Below are 24,765 nucleotides of genomic sequence, written 5' to 3'. Positions count from 1 at the left end.
CAATTACAATCCAGCCCTGGTCTTTGCTAAGCTGCCTCTCACTATATTTTTTATACTGCGAATTCCAAAGATAAAGTATTTGAAATATACATTCGCTTGTTTAAATGGTATTAAATACCTTGTAGAGACATCTCAATGACTTCTATAAATAATAAAAGTGGTCTCTTTATAAAGGGAAGGATAGGGTTATTAGTTTTTACATTAACTCAGTTTAAAGATAGACTGGATGTACAGTGATCTATTGATCATCAGAACTTATTAAAAATTAAGATTTAACTTACTATCTGTTTCTTAATTTCACTTTAACCACACTAAACACAAATGTCACCAGTCCTTGCAAAAATTATGACAGGATGACTGAAATAGTAATACAAGTTATTTAACATTTTACATATTTTACAGTAGCAATTTATAATGAAATAAATAAAGGAGAAGCAAGAAACAGAAGAAATATACCTGAAAAGCAACATAAGATTATGAAATAAAAATATACATTTGTGTAATACATTATGCATTTCTCCTCCTCAGCATTAAATTAGTAACTTTTTTTTTGCTTTAGGAATGCAGTAAAATCTGGTATCATGTAAAACATGATGTTACTACCCCCATTGGTGCTGAGCCATCATTTTGTTCAGTACTGAATATTTGCATGCTATGTGTTGATAAATCGCGTGAATGTAATGCAAAAATCTGTGCAATTATTTCACTGATAAGGGACATAGAGGTGATTCACTGCACCTAAAAACTGCAAGGCTGACAGAGTATTGTGAAGTCCCTGCAGTCTTTTGCATAAGAGATGACAAACTGTAACCTCACAAAGCTGAAAAATACTGTCTTTCCACACAGAATCCTGACACACTTCCTACAACAATCATCTCGTCCAACTACCTGACCACTTCAGGGCTCCCAAAAGTTAAAGAATGTTATTAAAAGGATTGTACCAATACTTCTTACACACTGACAGGCTTGGAGCATCAAACAACCTCTCTAGGAAGCCTGTCCCAGTGTTTGACCACTCACTTGGTGAAGAAATGCTTCCTAATATCAAGTCTGAACCCCTTCTGGCACCCTTTGAACCATTCCCATGAGTCTCACCACTGAATACCAAGAGAAAAGCTCAGCATCTCCCCCTCCACTTCTGCTGCTCAGGAAGCTGCAGAGAGCAATGAGGTTGCCCCTCAGCCTCCTTTTCCACACACATTCAAGTAACTTCACATCCTTCTAAATTGTGGGGCCCAGAACTGCACACAGTGTTCAAGGTGAGGCCACACCACCACTTGGGATGTGGTGGGATAATACAGTGGGATAAACACAATTTTTGACCACCTGGTTGTGCTGATCTACACTGATCAAGAAATGCATTTGCATTTCTTTTAGAGTTCTAGCATAATATTCCTATCAAACACTCCCAGAGATCACTGTGTTAGCCTAAAACTACAGGTACTATTAAGAAAAGGTGATTTGGGACAGCCTGGCTGGAGACTGTGCCAACAGACTAGTGAAGGATGCCAAAATAAACGCTCTTCCTAGCTCGCTGATTTCAACAGTAATGATTACCTTAGTTACCTGCTTTGTCCACACAGATCTCCAAATGAAAAGTAAAGACTTAGCTCCTCAAGGTCTAATAATATTCATGTGAGCAAGAAAATCTACAGTTAGCACTGAAAAGTAGTAAGATTTCAAATGTTGAGCTGTAAAACTTTTCGCATTGTTTTGTTTTAGATCTCTTTCCATGTTAAAAAAAAAAAAAAAAGAAACAAAACCAAAAAACCCACCTTTGGGATCTAGCAATACATAACAGGAACATATTTCCATATGAAAAAAATCTGCTGCCTTTTAGAAACTGCTCTCCATAGCTCAGACAAGAGCCATACAGGTTCACATGTGCTCCTTTTTTTCTCCCATGCAAATATATGTAAGAGTTAAATACAAGTTCATAGAATGTAAGTCTTTCTCAATGACTTTTGCATAATACTTTGTGCTATAATGAGACACAGCAATTCACCTGTCAATGACGTAGAAGTTGTCACCGTCATCTCCTTGATCAATTACGTGTTCCCCTCCTTCAACCAGCTTTTCAAACATCGCATCTAACACCTGAGACATCTGTTCCTGTTTAAAAGAACACAAAGACAAGAAATTATCATCTGCTTTTAAACTTTGCTCTTCAAATTAACTAACTGGCCAGCTTCCCAATATGCAGATAAAAATGTTAACGGGTGGAAAATATTCATGCTGCAGAAATGTGTGGATCAACAGAAAGACAGTTTTATTTAGTATTCAGTGTTACCTTTTTCCTCTTGCAGTGTTCAGAGAGCAGTTTCCCTTCTTGTACCTTTTTCCTCTTGCAGTGTTCAGAGAGCAGTTTCCCTTCTTGTCCTTGCAAGTAATAATACTTGCAAGTACTACTCATGACCATTCAAAGACAGAACTTCACCCTTCTCAACTGAGTAACATTATACCATTGAAAGAAAAAACTGTATCTCTTATTTCATATGATAGACTTACCTGATTTTGTCTTCACAACTATCTTACAGAATTTAAAGTTTCAAAATGATTGTAAAGTATTTTGAAAATCTAAATTATATAATACCTGCAAAATGTTGGGCCATTGACTTTGGTTAAGTATGTAAATGCTGGACTCCTTGGGAAGTAGAAATTTACACACAGCTATAAAACTACCTAGTTAATTTGAATGGAATACAAATGTTTAGAGAGAAATGTTAAATGACAGCAAAATGTGATCATCTGAATTATAACTGTCTAATAACAAAACCAAATCAATAATTACATAATTTGTGTTGTTTGGTGTAAATTTGCTAAAACTTGACTATTCACATCTAAAAGAACCAAACACAGCTCACTGCAGATTAACAATGTGGCTTCCAAAAAGATAACTTAAAAATTTAAATTTTATTTTCAGTTTATCCCACAATATACCTAAAATTCTATCAATAACCACAAGATTATACTTTACTTTTTGAAACTTATTAAGTATTTATCATTCTGGAAAGAGCACGTTCTAGTGAAAACCATGGTAAAGAAAAGTCTGTATATTTGCATTTTACAGTGGTTCAATTCATAGCATTTCCAACCACTGAAAGATGGATGGCATTTGGCTTTCTGGAGACAACCAGTCTAAGCCAGTCCTGTAGAGTCTTTCTGCAGCCCATGGACAGAGATAACCATACAAGATAGCTCAGAGTGAATTCCATTCTTGTGCTGTTGAATTTCTTCATTTACTGAAAGCTTTTAAAAACATCAGCAGTACCATGTTATCTAAGTCTTTTTGAAAAATAGAAGCTAAATACAATTTTACTTCACAGAGTTCACTGTGTGTGGGCACACAGAACAATGGAATGGCAGCATCCATCCTTCGTACAGCCGATCATGGTAAAGTAAGACATCATGCAGCCCTCCTAGGCCAGCAAACAAGCATTTACCTGTGTCTCTATTTAGTTGTACCTTTGTTAGTATAGACAGGTATGTATTTACAAAAAGAAGGATCATTGTAGGTATCAGTGAATGTGATATAGTTCATTTCAGAGAGAACGTGGGGGTGCCATTGGGAGAGACTGCTTCCACACTCTGTAAGCTACCTGTTTATGTTTAAGTTTGTCCAGGAGCATCTTGTTCATCCATGCAGGCCTCCTGGCATTCTTCCCTGCTTTTCTCTTGGTAGGGTTGCATTGTTCTTGAGACTGGAGGAAACAATCCTTGAGTATCATCCAGCTCTCTTGGATCCCTCTTTTCTCCAGGGCATCCCTCTATCCCATGGCACTGTACCAAGCTGATCCTTCAAGAGATCAAAGTCTGCTCTCCTAAAATCCAGGGTAGTGAGCTTGTGCTAACCCTCCTTGTTGCCCCAAGGATCTTGAACTCCACCACTTCATGATCACTGCAGCCCAAGCTGCCCTTGAGCTTCACGTTCCCCACCAGCCTCTCCTTGTTGGGGGGAACAAGTCCCAGCATAGCAGCTCTCCTTGTTGGCTCCTCCTCACTTGGAGAAGGACATTTAACATCAATGCATTCCAAGAACCTCCTGTATTGCTGTGTTGTCCCTCTGACAGATGTTGGGCATGGCTGAAGTCCCCCATGAGGACCAGGGAATGCGAGGCTGCTTCAGTCTGTCTGTAGGGGACCTCATGTGCTCAGTCTTCCTGGTTGAGGAGCTGTAGGAGACCATCACTATAATGTCACCTGTCCCTGCCTTCCCTTTAATCCTGACCCATACACTCTGTGTCAGCTCCTCATCCATCCCCAGGTGGAACTACGTGCACTCCAGCTGGTCATTGACAAAGAGATCAACACCACCTCCTTGTCTCCTCTTCCCGTCCCTCCTCAAGAGCCTGTACCCTTCCATTCCAACACTCCAGTCATAGGAGATGTCCCACCGTGTTTCTGTGATGCCAATAAGGTCACAGCCCTGCATAAATGAAGTGTGTGCCAGCCTGTTGTATTGCCATTCCATAGCTGAAATGTACAGAATTGCGTGCATGTTTACAATCAGTTACAAAAGACATGATGAGATTCAGAAGAACAGAGCCCTAGACAGGAATGACAACTGGTTTACCAAGGACATCCCCCTGGAACAGTGTGTGATTCCATCCCTCCTGCCAGGTCAAGTGAAAAACTGGAACTAAACACTCACTCTCCTATCTTTGTATCACACAAAAAATTTTCCTCCAGGTGCATGTTGTTTTATTTGAAAATAGCACATTAACCTCAATTTCTCTCCAGTCAACAAAACAAACGTAACAATCACATCTCAAGGTAATTCCTTGAAAAAAAAACAGTCAGTGATATAATGGACATTAAGTATAATTTAAACTACATTTTATTTAGTAAAAACTTAACACAGATTAAAAATCCAGTCACTTGTATGTCCTTGCAAGACAGATTTTGATTCATTTAGGAGAGTTGGTAGACCATGGCATGTCCTTCCCAAATGTCGAAGGCTCTTTTAACTGCCAAACTACCAAGTGCTTTCCTACTGCTGTGCCAGGTAAATGTCTTCTTAATATCAATTTATAAATTTACTGTGAGCTATTTTATAAAGGAAAATGGACAAAGTTCTCCACACTAAACTCAAACACTGGGGCTTCCAAGAAGCAGTGATGTTCAAACTGCTGATATAAACATTTGTTGTTTGACAAAGTGCTACCTGAATCAATGAAGACACTGTAGATAAAAATCGAAAGTGGGACATGATCATCACTAGTAGTCATGACAATGACAAATACAGAAAATAAGTTCTGAAAATTTTACTTTCCCACTATTCAAGACAAGGAATTCAAGATAGAAGGAACAGCTACGTTTCTACAATTAAAATGATGTGGTGTCTAAGAGCAAACCAACACCATCTTAATCTGGCATTTGACAGGAGCCAGTAAAATCCAGATATTAAGATGGGTGCAATAAATCTCTAAAGTAATGGACGGTATGTTGGGATTATATATGCTTGGAAATCCCCCCAAAAAAGGATGAGTGTGCTGCTGGAGTGCTCCGTGGTACACAGGAAATCTCAGTTAATTTCCCTCTTAGATCCAAGACATCCTGCACAATGAAGTGGGCACAAGATTGCCTTGCACTTTAGTAAAACAGTAGGCAACAAGACTTGCCTATCTCATATGACTTGTAAAAATTATAATGCTCTGAGACACAACGATAAGACTATCGTGAGAACAAAGTGAATCCACACTTCTTCTATTGTCTCTGAGTTCATAAACCACTTTATTCTTTCCTCCTACAACCATTTTACTAAAATGAGCCCCAGTTAAAAATGGCATCCTGCTGGCCACCTTATCCTCACTATGTGCAATATAAAATATCAATTAATTAATATTTAACATGATATTAAGAAGTCAATGAACCAGGGAGCAACAGATAGGGAGGGTGGGAGGAGCAGGGGAAAGAGCAGGAGAAAATGTTGGTAAAACAGGTAAGGAAACCATGGGAAGAAAAGGACTTCTTAATCAACAAGTCAGGACCTGATAGAGGAAGAGTGGATTACAGAATTCATGTCTACAGCTCTCTGCATTTGTTTTTCACAACAAAACCATGTACATACACTCCTTAGAAGTCTGATATAAATGTCAGCAGCAATCCTGATCCAATTCAAAATATTTAGTTCCCCTGGGTAATATCCACTCATAAACTAATCAAATGGCATTTATTTCTTCACTATCAAAGAATTTACTTTTTATTTCAATGTATATTTCCAAGCAGTGATATTTTTCTTGAGAATATACCTTGACCTTTCTCCACAGGTGTTAAATTAGCATTCTGCTTCTCAAATACCATGCACATGCCCATCAATCAGGCTCAGTAATACATTTCATACTTTGTAACTAGCCCTCTGAGCTAACTGGCTGATTCTTTTTTGCACTTCGTTAAAAAAAAATAAAAAGAGTAAAAATAATTCAGAGTTGCAAACAGTTTCCAAAATTTTTAAGCCAAATATAGAGGTACCTCACATTGTGCAGTTCTTTTGCACAACATCTTCAACAGCTGATTAGAGGATCACAGAATAATTTAGGTTGGAAAGACTGAAAGATTTGAGTCCAACCATTACCCAGCACCACCAAGTCCACCACTAAACCATGTCCCCATGGACCACATCTACACATCCTTTAAATACCTCCACGAATGGTGACTCCATCACTTTCCTGGACAGCTTCTTCAAATGCTTTGACAACCCTTTTGGTGAAGATCTTCTGTCAGCAGTTACAAGGAATGCTTTGGCCTTAAGTATAAGAATCCACTATTCATAAAACAGTTACATTATGCTCTCTTTCATCTTCCTTCAAGTTAATCAGTTCTAATTGATTAATCAATATTTGCGCTCTCTTACACTAATTCCCCAGGTACACGAGTGGCAATATGCCCAGAAATTGCTACTGCATTTTTGTGAACAATATGTATAATTTATTACCTTTTATAAAAGGATCAAGACCTATTTTAAATATTTTCTATAAGCATTAGCAGAGCAAAGCTCTCAAACGTAAGATTTCCCTGAAAGAGAATAGATGATCTAACACTGCTTCTGAATTTTTGCAAAAGAAAGGATTTAAACTTTTAAGTGCAAGGGCGCGGCACAGATTTGATGGTACCAGTCCATGGAGCCACATTTTACTCTGATAAAAGGTTCCTCAGGTTTTTTAACTGCTGCCCTATTGGCCATAAAAGTCAAACCAAATAGCCTGTCAATCACCCCAGCAAATTTTCCTCTTAAGAGACAAACCCAACAGAACAACAACTTCAAATTGCATTGTAAAAAGGAAGAGTAGAAGGCTGCCTAGGACACTTTATGAGCTGCTGCTGGTATTCCTCCTGGTGATAAAACAGTTGTTAGGCTGAACAGAGAGAAATTACAGTAATAGGGACTTAGGGCTTGTCCTCAGTAATGGCTCAAGACATTTGGTCACCATCTTGTTTTCTCCTTGCTGGCTTACACAAAGTGGAAGTGGAGGGGCAAGAGGGCATGCAGCTTCTGATTCCACTGCTAGTAATCTCCAGCATGTGGAGCACAAAGGAGGTGGTCTGGTAACAGGCTCTGTGCATGCAGGTAGAATAAGCAGCCTGGCACACCATGGCAAACCTAGAACAAAAGTAATATGGTTTCTGGTAGTGGGGTGGCAGGCGACTGAGAAGAACAATAAATGATACTCTGGTCTAAGAGGAAGAGGTTTTTCTGGGAAGAAGAGCAGGAAGAGATGCTTTAGAAGAGGAATGAGTTAGTTTAATACAGGTTACATTAACAGCATGGGAAGAAGAATACAAACATCTGAATAGACCTTCCTCTTCTAATTCACTCATTCACATGGTTCTGCTCCTAGAATTTCTCAATTCTTTTCTGATCTGGTCCTCTAAAACTAGCCAAACACCTCTGCAAAACCTTCTTCCTCATCTTGTTGCAAATGCATGTTTCAATCAATATTTTTCTCTTCCAGTAATTTTTTCAATACTGTTACACACTAGCTAAAACTGATATTGAGTAACAGCAACTAGATGGGAAGGGAGTAAGACCTCATAAAGGCAAAAAGATTGCTAACATATCAATTCTTTAAAAGTATTTTCTATTTAAGGGAGTTGACTCAGGAGTGCCCTGCTGAAGTCACATTCGCTGACCAGTCACACCCTCATCAATCTACAAAGTAAAAGAAAGTTTCAAGAAAACTCAAATTACTTCACAGCCTTCAGGGAATTTATAAGAGTTGGCCTTTAAAACATAAATGTTGCTCAGGGAAATGTACCAAAACTGGTGTTCCTTTACAAGTACAGCCAATATATGAAATATTGATATTTCTAAATAATTTTGTGCAAGTTTACAGGTCTGATATTCAAAAACTGCTACAGGTAAATGCAGGTTCAAGACAGTGTTGTATGTAGTTGTCTCAAAGTCTGAAGGTTATCTTTTTCTCCTCTCATTTAGCTTCATGTTCAAATAGTTCTGCTGTTCTTTCATTTTATGTGATGGCTCTTGTCTGTTCAGATGACACCCTTATCTTATCCTTCCATTCAAATTACAATACAGTGTGTGAGGGTGGGTGGGATAAAATTTTAAGAAAATGTGGACTCCACTGAGCATCATGTACTGAATGCATGCTGTAAGACACTGTTATTCTGTATCTGAGAATGGTGTTTGACACCTTGCAAAAAGGCCATCCGGGAAAAGCCATTAAGTGCTTTACGTTGTCTCTACCTCCATAACTGATCTCTGAAACAATGAATTTCATACACAGAACTACGGCAGAAAGGGGCTGAAGTTCAGTGCAAGGAAAAAAAACATAAGAGGGGGAGTGGGAGATGCTATCAATACAAAGCTTGACTTTTGTTCCAGAGACTTGAGCTTTAGCAGCTGAAGATATTCTCTCTCTCCAAGATGAAGGAGGTTATTGCTAAGACACCACTCTGCAAACTGCAGCAGCTCTCATGCTGCAGGGTGGAGAAGCAGAGGTGAAGAAGAAAGCTGGCATAGGAACATTTAAATTACTGCAACTACAGTGGCAGAGCCCTTGAGTCACTGCCTAGAAGGAGAACAAGAAGGAGGAGTGGGAGAAGTCCCCTGAGGACTACAGATCCCAGCTCCACAGAAGAGGCATGCCAGACTTAAGAAGGCTACATTTTAATACTCTTGCTGTCTTCAGAGCTCAGTAGTTTTCCAATGTCTTTTATGAGTAAAAATATTATAATGAAAAACTCTTCTACAAAAATTATCTTATTCCACTTCCCAGAATGCTGTCTGTAAAGAATTTCAAGCAGGAGGAAGTGTTCTTAATCCACTGGACAATCGGAGCAAAGACTTGGGAGATCCCAGGAGCAGATTTCAAAGCTTTGGATTGCAGAGATCCACAGGGGAAGAACTCAGCTAAAGCAATCTGCTGCTAAACACCTGGAACAGGCTGTGCTAATAATTAGCAATTACAAGTAACTGATTCAGAAGCAAAGCCTAAAAAAAAAATATTCAAAACATCAGTATTGAGACAGCAAGCACAGTCCTGAGAAGACCTTCACAAACAGGAAGTAACCCATCAATATTCCTTGGAAGAATCCATCCCTGGAAAATGTCCCATCAAGTGTCCACACCGGAACAGTTTAATGCTCTCTGTCTATACAACATTACAATATAGATGATTTGATGCCAGCAGATCCCTATGCTGCAGACCAAGTGGCTGATGACTATTTAGACAGAAGATCTAGTTCTGGCTTTAGGGGAAAGCAGATCCCATCCAGAGGATGGGTACTGTAAGCACTATTAACATCACAGCAGGTTTTAGGAGCACACAATAATCCACTGGGTTGCCGGGCTCATAAGAGAGAGATGCTCAGAGACCAACCAAGAGGGGCCATTGGCAGACTAATGTGGTGATGGTCCAGCCAAGTGGAAGCCACGACACAGAAACAATAAAGAAAATATAAAATAAAGCAATTTCACATCCAGAGCAGACGCCCACAAACAACTTTATATCCCTGAAGCTATTCAGAAAAATAATTCAGGAGCAGAAGGGCTAAATGTTTGCGTGACTTTAGCTTGACCAAGTGTAGTGGAACAGCTGATTAACTACCTATTAAACAGACAGCATGAGGGAATTAGGAAATCTTCTGTGTTAGGATCCCTAGTGTGCCCAACAATGCACATGTATTATTAGCACCCACGTGGAGACTTCTGATGCCCTCCTATAATGCTAACTCCAGGGTTCTGCAAAGCTGGGAGTTTGTGGCTCACTGCCCTCCTCAGGGCTTCTCTGGGAAGAGGTACCCAGGGTCAGAGCTCAGCCTTTGTGCCGACAGAAGCAGGAGCTGGAAACCTGCAGCACAGATTAATGTGCATTCTCCGTAAGAGCACCTGATTTCCAAACAGAGCTGCAGACTGGCCTTTCCATTAGCTCCCTCTTGAATCAAATTTTAAACTTTTTGTTCTCATACTTAAAACTCTACACAATTATTTTTGTTTCCCCCATGATGTCTCCCATGACAGCATCGAATCAATTCCTTTGAGAAAGCATTTGGTGTGCTGTGAGTCATCCCAACCTCAGTATGCATGTTTTGATTGATACAATCACCTTTTCCCTTAAACAATCCTGTGTGCTTTTTTCGGTAGCATTATCACCTTTGTCTGATCCAAATCACTCATTCAGTTCACTTAAGCTTTCATAAAAGCCCATGGTTATACTTATAGGCAATAGAAGGAAATTATTTGCATAAAAGAACATTATCTGAAGCTTTTTCATGGTATCTGCATTACATGAAATAATACTGTAAACATTTCACTATTGCCTTTCTCTTTCCCTCTGCTTTATAACTCGCTTGTTCAATTACATCCATAGTTAAACTGTAGGCTTAAGGAGTAATTTTCTGTTTTGAGGGAGCACTCAGCACCTTTTGGATACTAAAAAGTAACTACTAGAGACAACTTAAACATTCCAGTTAACTGATGCATTTATACACATCAATGTACAGCAAGATTTAAAATAAGAAAATACAACATTTTACAATCACAATAATGTATAGATTCATGTTCATGTACTTCAAGAGTATCATCTATGTTGGTGAACAAAAGACTATATGATGTATCAGCTATAAAAATGTAATTTCTGGAATTTATGAAATAGTCAAGAAAGTATAGGTAAGAGCTTACAAAAGTCATATCTGCAAATTTCTGTTCAAAAGCTCAAGAATTAATTCTTAGCAGCACTGCTAAATGCTGTTCAGTACCAAGAATTTCTTACCGGGTCTAGGTTCTTAAAAAGAAGAATGTCCTTGCAGGCCTCCTGCAGTCTGTTTCTTTGATCATCAGTTTTGGGGTGAATAATCTGAGGGATATAATAAAAAACTCTTAAGGTGGTTATCATATAGCAGCACTAGCTGAAGGACTGAGCTAATTCAGCCATGCATTTTACACAATATTTTGGCCATGCTTCATAACACTTTCATTTCAAAACCTTCAGGATTTGAATAAACACTCAATGATAACATGGTATCACCACAGCATTAGCAAATGTAACACTTCCGTATTTCAGGTCACGAGATCTTCACACCATTAGAATCCAGTTCATTTCTGCAAGCCATTCTGGATACCTTTATCTACACTATTGTTACATAAACATTACTACTCTCTGATCATATTTGAGGCATTGCATGTTTTATGAAAAGCACCACTGTTATATTCAGTCATTTGCTATGACTACTTCCTAAAGAATATTTTGTGAAATAGTATCTGTGTTAAATTCATATCAGAAATTTCACAGAGTAAACAACAGACTTGACACAATCTGAGTGAGCCAGAGATTTACTAAATGACAAATGTGTGGTTCATGTGAGTATCAATCAAGTTGCTCAACTCATAAGCTTCAAAAGATATGCTAAGTATAGCTGTGATAGTATAACCTTTTTGGGTTACTTTTTGACAATGGGTAACCTTTGACACTGGGGTAACCTTTTTGACAATGTTACAAGCCAGAAATTAGGTAGAACATAAACAACTAAACTTTTCTTGAAAGTCATGCTATTTCATCTTAAAAGCTAAATAAATGTTTTTAAAAAGGTGACATAAATAAAAGAAATAAACACAGTTCATTAGTTATTGCATTGTACATCTAAAAATCTTAGCAATTTTATAGTTTACCTTTTTTCTGCATTATGAAAAATAATAGAATATTTAGGAAACCACTGCAAGATTCTGGGGACACCAAATAAGTGTTTTGAGCAGCTGCATTCTATGTATATATAATTGCACAAAAACGTTACCTTAACCACATATCACAGGTTTGGTAATTTAGAATAATACATCAGGTCCTATATGGGTGACTGTCATCAGAATTTTTAAGTGTTCCTTTAATACAAAAACCCATGAGCTTACAAAGTATACGAATAATTAAGGATGCTTTTGGAAAGGAATGGTAATGCTGATTGCATTTTTCTTCCTAAATTTAATGCCCAAGAATTGAAAAAGTAAGTATTTGACTCTAAGCATTAAGTACCCTAGATTCGGCATCGTCCTCTTCCTCATCAGGATTGTAAGCTTCTGCACACACTGAAATAAAAAAAAAAAAGGTATAATCTTAATTCAAATTACAACACTATTTCACAAGATTTACAGAAAATGCATTGTGTGACATAGGAATAATATGCAGTAATGTAACACACTCAATAAAGAAGATACTGCTGAGAGGGTCCATAGCAGGTCAACTCGAAACTGCGGGTGAAACAAAGCACATTTGTATAATTTTTGGACATGTTTTCCCTGGTTTGAAAGACCTCTAATGTAAGTTTCTCACTTAACTTGTTCTAAATGATCTTTACTTACTATCAGAATTTTTTTCTGATGCCTAAGTTAATTATTTCTTGTTAGAATTCAAGCTATCCATATGGGATGCAGAGATCACATAATTCCCTTCATCTGTGTAGGTTCAAGGTGGTTTGGGGTGTGTTTCTTTGGCTGACTCCAGGTGTTTTATTGGGGTTTTTTTGCACCCTTGAAAACTTTTCACTCCTACCTATGTTTTATTTTTTAAGCTAAATAATTCTGGTTCTTCAGGTTTTTCCTTACAAGGCACATTTTTCAGCTCTCTAACTCTCTTTATTGCCATTCCCCTCCAGTTAGCCCTTCTTTACTGAAATGTGATGCTCAAAGTTGGACCCAGTATTTGAACAGTGGAGAGCACCGAGTATAACACATGAATTACTCTGCATATTTTGCAGGCTATATGACTTCTTCATCCATCGTGCCTTCTTTACAACAGGTTGACTACACTGACTCATGTAATATTTATGACATATATAATTTTCAAAACTTAACCACTGCTTAACCACCTATCCTGTGGCTATATGGCTGTTCTGTCCAGGTGCAGTACCATGCACTTAGGCTTGTTAAGTATTACCTTATTTTCAAAGCCATTTCAAGATCATTTTCAATTCTAATCCTGTTACCCGGCATCCTTCCAATCCCTTCTGAACTTTGTGACAACTGCAAATTTAATAAGCATATTCTCTAAAACATAATCCAGATTATTACTGAAAAAACAGAATAGTGTCTAAAAAAAACCCTCTTATAGAATACAGACGAGTGAAACAGCAGTAGCTGCTTGGGATTTACCTTATCCAACCAGTTCTGCAGCTATATCCCATGCAACTCACACTGAGACACTGCCTGATGTTCCTTAGCTTGTTTATAGGGGAGTCTTGTGAAACAGCACTCAGACGTTTCTCAAATTGAAAATGTAGGACACCTGCTCCTTTTCTTTCATCCACAAGTTGTAATCTCTTGTTTCAGGGTATTAGACAGTTCCAACAAATCCATGCTGATTGCTATTTGTTACTTTCCTCCAGGTATTTACAAAATGAGTATTTGTCTGTAATTTTTCTAGGAACAAAAATTATCTGTAAATCTATGATAGGCATATTCTCTCCATAGCTCCCTCATCCTTTTAAAAATGAGGTTTTCTATTTTTCTGGGAGGGTTTTCACACTTACTTTTCTTCTTCAGATTCTCAATGGTTATTGCTAACAGGGCTGAGACTAATTTAGACAATTCTTCCAGTTTCCAAGCATAGTGTGTCTGAGGCACAGCTAACTTGGGAACACCTAACACATAAGTTACTGTCTGATTTATCCTTTCTCTGTTCTAGGCTGTTTTCCATATACTCTAGTGGAAACTGATCTGCTTTTGTTAAGCAGCAGAGCAACATCTTCCTGGAGCATGTTCTTACCAGAACAATTTCTGTTACTTCTCATGTACTTACCGGTACACAATCCTTTCTTGTTCTTTTTTTTTTGGCCTTGGCTTCTTGGATGTGCTATGGTTTGTTGTGTTTTGGTTTTTTTCTCTACATCTTCTTCTATTCTTTTGCACTTGTTCCAAATAATCCAAATTAGTTTTAATTTAGTGCTTGATATAAATGAAGTGCTTGTATTTTAGACAGATTTAGTTCACTATGCTTTTTGTCCTTCTCCTGTCCTGTCTCAGTTTGCATTTTTTCTTTTATAATTTTTCTTTGAGGAACAAACGTTCTTTAATTTCTTTTCTCCAGACTCCTTTCCAAAGAGATTATGCCCACATTCCTCTCATAACCCCCAGAAAGCTGTTGTTCTGACTCTTCTACCTTATTCCCTCCCTGAAATCTGTGAGTCCTGTCATTGCAGGGTAACTCACTCAACCTGCCTTTTCTCTCCCTATTCTTGCAACAGCTTCTCCCTTAGAGTTGGTATCAAATATGATAATAGCTTCCCTTTTGATTGCTTTTCCCACCATCTCAAACTTTGGTTGTAAACGCACTGCAAAACATTGGGCAGTTGGTATTCTCCTTTATTGACCTCCAGCAGATGACTGATTGATTAAAATCCCTCATTATCACCATCCCCTGTACCCTGACAATAATAAATACCCTGAGCTATCTGATCTGTTTGGTGGTCTGTGCAATGCCTGTGTAACAACGGAGCTTTTCCCCTGTTAGTATTACCCATGGAGCACTGGCATGTCTAACTCCCTCTACACTTGGGTCACAGCACAAATGTCAGAACCAAAACGTACAACAGCCTCTTCCTCCTCCCCGTCCTCTAACCACGCCTTTGCTATGCTAGTTCAGCCAGTGTTGCTCAGGGATTAAGATGTGATGTCCTCTCGTTTATTCCCCATACTTCCTATATCGTTATGCAAACAACTTATGAAGTAGTGACCTGGTAGACACATTAACCTCCTCATTACCATACCCAATTAAGATGATTTCATGGTAAAGCATAACATCACACGTATTATACACAGACCCACAGGAAGTCCTGGTCCTCACTGTATCATGCACTCAGCTAAAATGTCAACTTTATAAAACTTGGCATCTTCAAAAACTTGGAAAAATTTTACACAAGTCCCTCTGGAACTGACTGAAAGATTCCTAGGAAGTTTACTAGGAACTGGACTTGGTCCCAAATAATTACAAATGCCCACAAAAGGAAGTCTGCAATCTCTTGAACAACTATAGTACTTTACATAAACAAAATTCCTACCGACTATTTAATGGTACTATAGTTACTACAGTCTTGTCAGAAATAAACTTTAGGGGATTTTATTTAAATAGCAACAATAATAACATGCCAAGTAAGCACCATATAACCCATCATAACGTAAATCAATTTTTTTTGTTGTTGTTTCAGCTGGTATCAGGCTCTGTGACCTCGTGCACGTATGTGTACATGGGAGCCAACAAATCTGTGTCACAGTACAGTGTGCTGCTGGGTGCATGAACAGTCTGTCTCAACCTGAGGTACAGGTACATCCTTACCTCCGATAAAACCTCTACATCAAAAAAATGTTATACAAACCAGGAATTTATTTTAATAGCTTTGATATTGTTATCCCAGAACTGACAGGTCTCAGAGGGCCTGGCTAAGCACTTGACAGTCTTCCAGACCACACAAAAGAAACTGAATTTAGCCTCATCCATGCCTGTCCTGAATCATCTTATCAGTCCCTTCCACACAGCCCCAAGCATGATCAGTCCAGAAAGAGACTGTGTTCCTGACCTCCTCTGTGTCAGTTTGTGTCTCTGCTCTAAGGTCACTCTGCCAGCAACTCGTTTCAGTCGATCTCATTAGCTACTATGAGCAGGTGCCTTCATTAAATATTTCTTCTCTATCACTGGTTACAGACAATATATCTAAGAACTGCAGTTTCTCCTGTTAGTGCCCATATGCCTGAATTCTAAAAGGATTTCTTTTCATCATCTGTGATAACAAACTTAACTCTTCTGGTTACAAATCTGTATTTATTTTGCCTTGGCTTATCTTTTTGCCACAATGAGGGATGCATCTTTCATTAGAGTCACAACTTAAAAATTATACCAATGCTGTGAATCTGCCGATTTATATATGGCATTTCCTTCATTGCTTATTTCAGTAACACATTAATTTCTAAGTCCATGCCACTAGATGTCTCATGGAAAAACTTGATACATTTTATTTTGGTTCTTAAAATACAGCCTCTGACATTACTATGGTCCACTGAATTTCATGACATGAACACTGGGGTTTGACACACAAGAATCCCATTGACATAAACCATCCAAAGCTAAGTGAGATGCCTCTTAGGTAAACATCCACATCTGCATAAGTCATCTGGATTCCAATTACAGTCAATGCAGAGAAACCGGCATGTTTACAAGGAGATTTATATGACCTGTATTACATGTCCAGATTGAGACGAGATTAATTAAAAATGTGACTAATTGGCTGAGATAAATCCTATCCCTCTTGAGATGAGTCCTAGTAGTTACAACAGGCTGCAAGACTGGTTTTCCCCACTTCTCCATTTAGCATGTATTTCCTGGAAAACAAAGAATTTCATCATATGATGATGGTGACAGGTTGTTCATGCGATAGCACACCTTATTCATTTCGTATATTCTGTGGTCCACATTCTTTTGTCTAAGCCTTGACTGGGGCTGCAGACATTATTTATTCTGAACCATTGCACTGTTGGTGGCTGCAATACTCATTGTGATCCGTATTTTATTTTTCTACCTCTCTAGCTCATTCCATGCTCCCAACAGTACATGGTGACTTTATCACGCTCAAATGTCCTGCCACATTTTGCTACAAGTCACTGCTGAATGCAATACTCACATCATTGCTCAAAAAGCAGTTCTAATACTGTTCTTAGGGACCTATTTCACTCCATGCAGAATTATGGCATTAACAAATAGTGATACAAACATGGTACATATTTCTCCATTGGTTGCTAAGCTCAACTAAGCGAAATTATTTTTATTTGCTTTTTCCAGGTGAGGGCTACATTTCACACATATCCATCCAAGATGGATATAAACACAAACAAGCCCAAATACATCAATGCAAAGTATTTGTAGGAAAAAATCTGAACTGTCAAAAGGCAGTGCATTATGAAAATACACATGCACTGAAATCTGCACACAACTCAAGATGGATTGCTTTGTCAGCAAGAAGAGGTAAGCTTATAGAATTTCTAACTCATCACTCCACGTGATGAGTGGTTTTCAGCTAGTAAATATTTGATATTCAAAATCAGCAACACAGTCACTTTAGACATGAATGAATTCTAAAATGAAAATTAACATACAGTTAGTAATTGTAAGATAACAAAACGTGTTAGTCAAGCTCTCTCTATTGCCTTGATGTATCAAAAAGTAAGGCTATCAATATATAATTGAATGAAAATTCACATATAATTATTGAATATTTTATTATACTCAAAACATGACAGGAAAAATAATCAATATGTGTGTACCCTTTCCAAAGTACAGAACCTCTGAATCGTAAAGCATATTAGAAAGAATTTCTCAAGAGAAGAAGAGCTGTGGAAATATTTTTTCATCCCATTCGGGGCAAATCAAGACCACAGTTTTTCCAGCGTGACTGTTAGGCTGGAGCATGAAAATAACCACCTCTACCTGCTGTAGCTACAGCAGCATGTCTTACATCCCTACAGACATCCCTAACTATGACAGCTATGCCCATCACCTCACACAGCAAAAACATCACTTCCCTAGTTTAACTCTATGAGAATTGCTAAGGTGACTTAATGGCACTGTGAGATTTTTTCCATTTTGTCAGGATTTACTTCTCTTGAATGAGAAACATGGTGCACAGAGACTCCTTGCACGGCAGGTAGTAGTTTCAAACTAGACCAGACAATTAATACAGAAACTCATTTTTTTAACATCTCACCAGTTCCTACCACTACAGGATGAACTAGGAAGAGAGCTCCACCCCCCAAAATCTCAATTCCATAATTAGTTTTTATTTAAACAAAAGCAATTCTCTGGGGTGACAGCAATGAGAAATAACCATCTGCAGTCTCTGATGATTGCAACTATCAAGTACCATATTATTTCTGTTTTCCTGGTTTTGACTGGACCACATGGAAGATGAAATCAAAGAGCTGTAATTAAACATAAGGACTGAAGAACAACCCAGAGAAAGGAGATAAGCTTTCTCCTCTATCTGAGCATACAATAAGATGAGGTATAATTTATCTAATTCCACACATCATGTAATAAGGCAATACCAACTGGCTCTGCTGCTAAGACCCACCATTTGTGCAAAACCCTGGACATATTTCAAGAAGTTAAGTTTACTTTAAATACAAGTTCATTTGGAACAAATCAGGATCGGTGGGACTATCATTTCCCATTATACTGTCAGAAAGAAGGAGCCTACTCCTGATGGGGTCACTAAACTGAAACTTTATCCAGGCATAATTAGGTGAATACACAGAATGCCTAATACTTCGCAATTCTGTGTCATTATTCTTTTAGACATTGAACATTAACATTACAAACACTACCCAAACTGGAATAGAAGTATGCATGCTCAGAAAAATAAAAGTCTGGCAAACACAGAGATGTGCATATTCTAGAGATTTCCTCACATGCAATAAACTAAAATTGAAGAAATTCCCCTCCAATCTACCAGACTTAGGGGGTAACACCTTTTGTGCGGTCGACTACCTAGCACAAATCACTAAGTGCTCAGAACACTAGTCTGAAAACCCAGAGCTGGTTAAAATCCAGGCAGCTTGTTTCTTCTTAATTACCAGGAAGGTGGTCTTAAGTTCATTAGGCAGGAATTGATTGAATCAGAGTCTTGGGAGCACTGCCAAGGCAGTCTGTTTCAGTATCAGCTGCTTGTGCAGGACAGTTCTACTCCTGCTTTCAGCACACAGACTCAAATTCTCCAAAGACTGCCTCATAGTCATAGTCATCAACACCTACCAAATACCAGGTTTGTACTCAGCTACGCAGCTCTGTGGCAAAACCTTTGCCAGAGCTGGAAGACCTTGTTCAGCCTTCACTACATGCTTCAAAGAAATCAAAAGACTCTCACAGTAAACTTTTCTCTTGGCCATCTGCTACCAATGCTATTTCTAACGAGCAGAACCACAAGCTATTTCCTCCAGCATTTCTAAATAACATGAAGTGTCTAATATAATATGTACCATCTCGAATGAGGTCCTTGCCAACAGTGAGTCACAAAGCCTCCCAAGGATTCTCCGTTCAAAAGTCCACGTGGGTTTATTCATATTTCACCAATTCTCTCAACAAAGCAGGAGTTCCATTAAGATGGTAACTGATCACTATGAAAGCCCATTTGAAGAAACATGACAGAACACACCATTTTTTGATAACTATTCCTGTTAAGTTATTCCTCTGTGGGCAAGCTTTGCACAAGCTTCCTTAAAATTATTTGGTATGTAAAAGTGAAAATTGAGATGTATTGGACAACAGTACCTTTTTCTACTTCAGAGTCCAAAGCACTCTGCATCACAGGTAGCATGCTCACTGCTGGGTCAAAGATGCACACTCTGCCCTGAAATCATAGGGGTTGAATCACTAAATAGGTTCCTTCACAGAAACTGTCTATTCGAAGTTCAGCACAAGGAGCTGAAAGACTTTCCTATTTTTAAATAGGGCACCAGAAAGGACCTTTAACAGAATTTCCCTAAGGACTTACATAGTACTCAAGTCCTCTTTCTAATCCTATTTCAGTTCTTTCTGTAATTGTGTAATTTGTCAGGATGGAGCTAAAAAAAAAACCAGCCAGGCTTCTGGCTGATGGTAGGAGACAGTTTCACTTGGCATCTCAGGACGTGCTTGATTTCATCTGTCTGGCTAGTGAAAACCAGCACAAACACACATTACAGTGTCCAGAACACTGCAGGTAGTTATTAAACAATAAAACCATTACAAAAGTAAGATGAACTTCCACCAGAAGAGTTTGCCAGTATACACTGTGGACTATGGAACTTACTCTATAAGCTTTCCCAACAGAGCATATGGAGTAGCATAACATATAGCAACATACTGTACTCCACTGTTGACTTGTATAACCTTTTGTTCCCATTCTCATACGAGTCCCAGCAGTTCACAGTGCTATAGTGTGTTATTTGGGACGTAGCTAAAATATGCATAAATATTTGACAAACTCTGAGCAGACACAGGGCTCTTTGCATACATTTCGACTTTATATTTGCTAATACTACAGAATAGAAACAGAAATGCACTCAGCTCTTCCTGCCATATTTAGCACTTCATAGACGTCAATTGCAGATATTTTTTTCATATTGAAAAGCCAGCATTAGGATGATATCAGTGTCTACATTATTTTCCCACCAGAACAGTCATGCCTTACATACAATGTGAGCAAATATAAAATGCAGCTATTAAGAAAACATATTCTGAACAATGGAATGTAATCTTTTTGCTATTTTGTAACCCATTTAAAGTGGGTTAAAAAAGAAAACTGTGTGCAGAAAGAAACCAATTTACAAACCTAGCACAGTAAAACATTTAGTTATCAATAGAGCAGAACAAAAGAATAGAAAATGGGGAAAAAATGTACAAGCAGAGAGAAAAGCCAGAAAAGGAAGTACTCAAATTCCAGAGTTATGAGAAGACACTGATGGACAAATATAAGAATCAGCAAGACATAGAACATTGTGGGTAGAAAGAACTAAGAATTATTTGGGAAAAAGTATAAAAAAGCTAAAATCATAGAAGTAATGTAAGTTTATTTGGGCAGGGTTTTGGTGGCTGTGGGGGCCTGCAGCGGTGGCTTCTGTGAGAAGCTGCCAGAAGCTTCCCCATGTCTGGATGGAGCCAGTGCCAGCTGGCTACAGGAGGGACCCACCACCAGCCAAGGCTGAGCCCATCAGTGACGGTGGTAGCACCTCTAAGATATTGGATTTAAGAAGGGGAAAGAACCTGCTGTTAAACAGCAGCCAGAAGAGAGGAGTGAAAATACATGAGAAAATCTGTGTTACAGATCTGCAAAGAGTTATGAAAGCTAATGAAACAAAAAGGTGGTGGTTGTTTTAAGGAAGCATAAAATATGGCTTTTATATGCTGGTGTTTAAAGTCTAATACAAGATCTTGATAGGCTATAGGAAGGATACAGTGAGGGAAAGAAAATTATCAGGAGTGACACACAAAGAAAATAATTACTGGTGACTGGACATGTAAAGATATGAGAAGATTCATGAAAGTAGAAAAAATTTATATTAAGGGCAGGTAACAGATGGTGACTTCTAAGACTAAGACTCATGCAAAGAGAGAGTGTAGGGAGAGTAGAGACAAAGCCAAAACTATTGACTCTGACAAGCTTGTCTCAGTTTCCTGCCAGTGGATTGAACTGATTTGACCAAGACAAGGTGAAAAACCTACCAATAGCACGTATTACAGTATGATAGTATGGTATATGGCATGACAGTCTGATCAATCATCCAGCAAAATGGGGAAGGTAGAGATAATACCAAACCTAGAATACTCCTATGAACCTTTGGGATGACATCTAAGGTATAAATGCAAGAGTTCCTCAGAGGCACATGTCAAAGCCTGTGATCCCACAAACAAGGTAGACTTGGTCTGGGCAGCTAAGGGAGTGCAAAATTCAATCTCAAACAGGCTTCACAGAATAGCCTGCATCCATATGGCATTCAGAACAGCAGGCTGAGAATAGGCACCCAAAAAAGAGGTGGAATTATCCTTTTAACAGAATTACTGCTATATCAAAGTTACCTTTGGTTTTCACAGCTACGGGACCAAGGGAAGCTTGAATCTACCTTTCCATTTTCCAGAAGTGCCCTACATTCTACATTACAAAGTACTCTGTAAGGAGATGCTCCTCAGTCCTCCTTGGCCCAGGCTGCTAGGCAGAATGAAATGAGGAAATAAGCTAATGGAACTTGTCTATTGGAATTTTAGGGTGCTGATTTTAGGTGACTTTGGTCAAATGGGTAAGTCATGCTCACATAATCCTCTATAAGAAATATGATAAACCAAACTTACTAAACAGGTTCCAGATACAACAGGAAGACAGGTAGACAAAAAACATTATGGAAAATATTTCTGCCAAGTTTTGAAATGGTTGATTTTGAACATCTGTTTTCTCAACAATTCAAAAAATTAATTTAAGACTTTTTGCTGACAAGATTCTTTTCAGAGAGCCAAAGGAAGTTCAGAAGACAAATCAAAACTATAAAATAATATATATGCTGGTTTACTTTTTTGTAGTCAAAATATAAACTGCTGTTATGAAATAATACTGGTAACTACATACTAAAGTAAGAAAGCAAGCACCTATATAGCAATCAGTCCATGATCACCTGCATTTGTAATGATGCAGACAACTATAACAAACCAAAAAATGGGCTACAAATATTATCATTCCAAGAGCAGGGACTGTAATCACCCTGAAAACACAGATTACCACATTTAGATTCCCTAATAATAAAAGTTGTCCATGACTGTGTGACTACTTACCACTCAGAACAAGAAAGAAGGATCGAGGTCTCACAGAACTGATTTTTTCCTTAAAGGTAAAAAAACCCAAGCCTCCACTCCTTCAGCTAACAACCTATATCACTCCTTGAAACTATATTTCTCAGAAAGTCCTTAGTCAATGATAAATACAGGCAGTGCACTCTAATGCCTAAAAAAAAAAAATAATGCATTTTTTATTTTCAGCTTTCTAAACAACCTCCACCCCTCCCACACATACACATTTGGTACCATTATGAACTAAATACTACTGTATTCAAAAGACTAAATGGATCTAAACACAAGTTGACCTATCTTTTTCCTGCATACTGTAAAGCCAGTTTTATTTCTTCTTCTATTTATAGATATTGCAGGCATCTACAGTGCTGTTTCATTCCCTTGTTTTTACAAGAAGACACAAAAAGGCTGGATGAGGTGTCACCAACACACACAGGATGCTCCAAGATGTATTACTCTTCTATACTGGTCACCACCACTTAACTCCATTTTCTCAGTACCTACTGAAAACCACATTGCACCTGAAGAAAAGATGAACCCAGGCAAAACTAATATATGTATGCAGGAGAAGTTCACTGATGAACACAACGTGCACCTCAAACAGCATTAGACTTGCAAGACAATTGGTTTCAACTTCCCAGTCTATTCCATGTCTAGATGACTGTGATGGCAAAAGCATCCTTGTCCACCTGCAGCTGACCAAGAAAGATAGTGTTTTTCACTAGAAGAAGAAAGGACTGAACTGCATGAATGGCCTCCTTACTTCAGCAACAAATCTCTAATCTTGGAAAAAGCTGACCACATCTCCACAAATACTTTGCTGCTATATTCCAGTCCCTGTTCCAGTATTTTCCATTTTCTGCAGAGTTCCCTGTTTTACACAAACCTCAACCCCTGCCTTAATACACAGGATCTCCACTGGGACCAGCTCTTGAATTGCCCTGCACAACCACGGCCTTGCACCGTTTCAGCAGAGAAGGAAGCTGTCAGGCAACAGAAGAAAGCTCACAAATGCACATACAGCAAATTTCTCAGCAACTGAATCCACACCAGAAAACCTCTGAACAAAAGTGGACTTGCCATTTTGAAAACAAAACATAAAATTCTAAGTTAGTTTCCTTTGGTCAACTCTGCGTGCAAAACAGATCCATACATGAAATTATTCTTACTGAATGGAAGGGAGGAAGGATTTTTATTTCTATTTTTACTTTATGAGAGATAGTAACACATATCTCCTACTGTAAACTACAATTAATTCTTTAAAGTTGGGGGGGGGGGGAATAAAGATCCTAATGTGAGCCAGATACCTCACATTTACTTAAAACAATATCCTAGGAAATCACGTATCCCAGGTAACCACTTTTCAGAACAGCTCCCAGAGTTCCTGCACAAATTAAACAAAGAGTTAATATCTCACCTTGCCAGGTGCTAGAATTCAGGCTTACAGTGCAGTCTTTTTCTCCCAGAAAATTAAGTACCTACAGCTGCTTTTCAGCAACAACTCTGTTAAATATCAAAGAGCAAATGAACCCTCAAGGTGAGACACAGTGGCATCTAGCTTCTTTAGCCAAAACACTTGTGCGTGACAGAATGTTCTTTTAGGGATCAAACTTAGAGGGAATGATCAAGGCCTTAGAGAAAGATGAAGGAACCCCAAGGAAATTATATTGCTTTATAAATGCCCTGTGTGTAAGTAGCAGTGCTAAAGAACTTCTTGATTTAATTTGTATACAGTTCCCTTGAGACTTCTAGAAATTTTGGGTTTAATGATTAAATAATCATTCTGAATAAAGTTACCAAGATAACAGCACAGTTAGGAGATAACAAAAATATGCTTGTTGAATGAACCAGACTGCTGAGGTGCCCACTGCTAGTATGCTAAATAAAGTTATTCTAATTCTAAAGAAATAGAAAAAAATAAAAAGCAATAAAAATTAAAAGTGCTGCAAGTAAACAGTTCCAG

General features: G+C 38.2%; 1 protein-coding gene across 1 annotated transcript in view; it reads right to left on the bottom strand.

Annotated features, from left to right (window-relative positions):
• Nucleotides 1-24,765, bottom strand: part of PRKAR2B (protein kinase cAMP-dependent type II regulatory subunit beta) — an 85,077-nt gene that overhangs the window by 6,122 nt on the left and 54,190 nt on the right. The window contains exons 3-5 of the mRNA XM_050324650.1: nucleotides 12,483-12,535; nucleotides 11,232-11,315; nucleotides 2,006-2,112 (exon numbers count right to left, since the gene is read on the bottom strand). Of these exons, the coding sequence (XP_050180607.1) occupies nucleotides 2,006-2,112; nucleotides 11,232-11,315; nucleotides 12,483-12,535 (244 nt within the window). The remainder of the gene's footprint in view (nucleotides 1-2,005; nucleotides 2,113-11,231; nucleotides 11,316-12,482; nucleotides 12,536-24,765) is intronic.

Source organism: Myiozetetes cayanensis, unplaced genomic scaffold (assembly GCF_022539395.1).
Source record: "Myiozetetes cayanensis isolate MyiCay16 unplaced genomic scaffold, myiCay2020 scf3, whole genome shotgun sequence".
Lineage (NCBI taxonomy): Eukaryota > Metazoa > Chordata > Aves > Passeriformes > Tyrannidae > Myiozetetes > Myiozetetes cayanensis.
The sequence above is the reverse complement of the archived record's forward strand: the minus strand, read 5'-3'. Positions and strand labels throughout refer to the sequence as shown.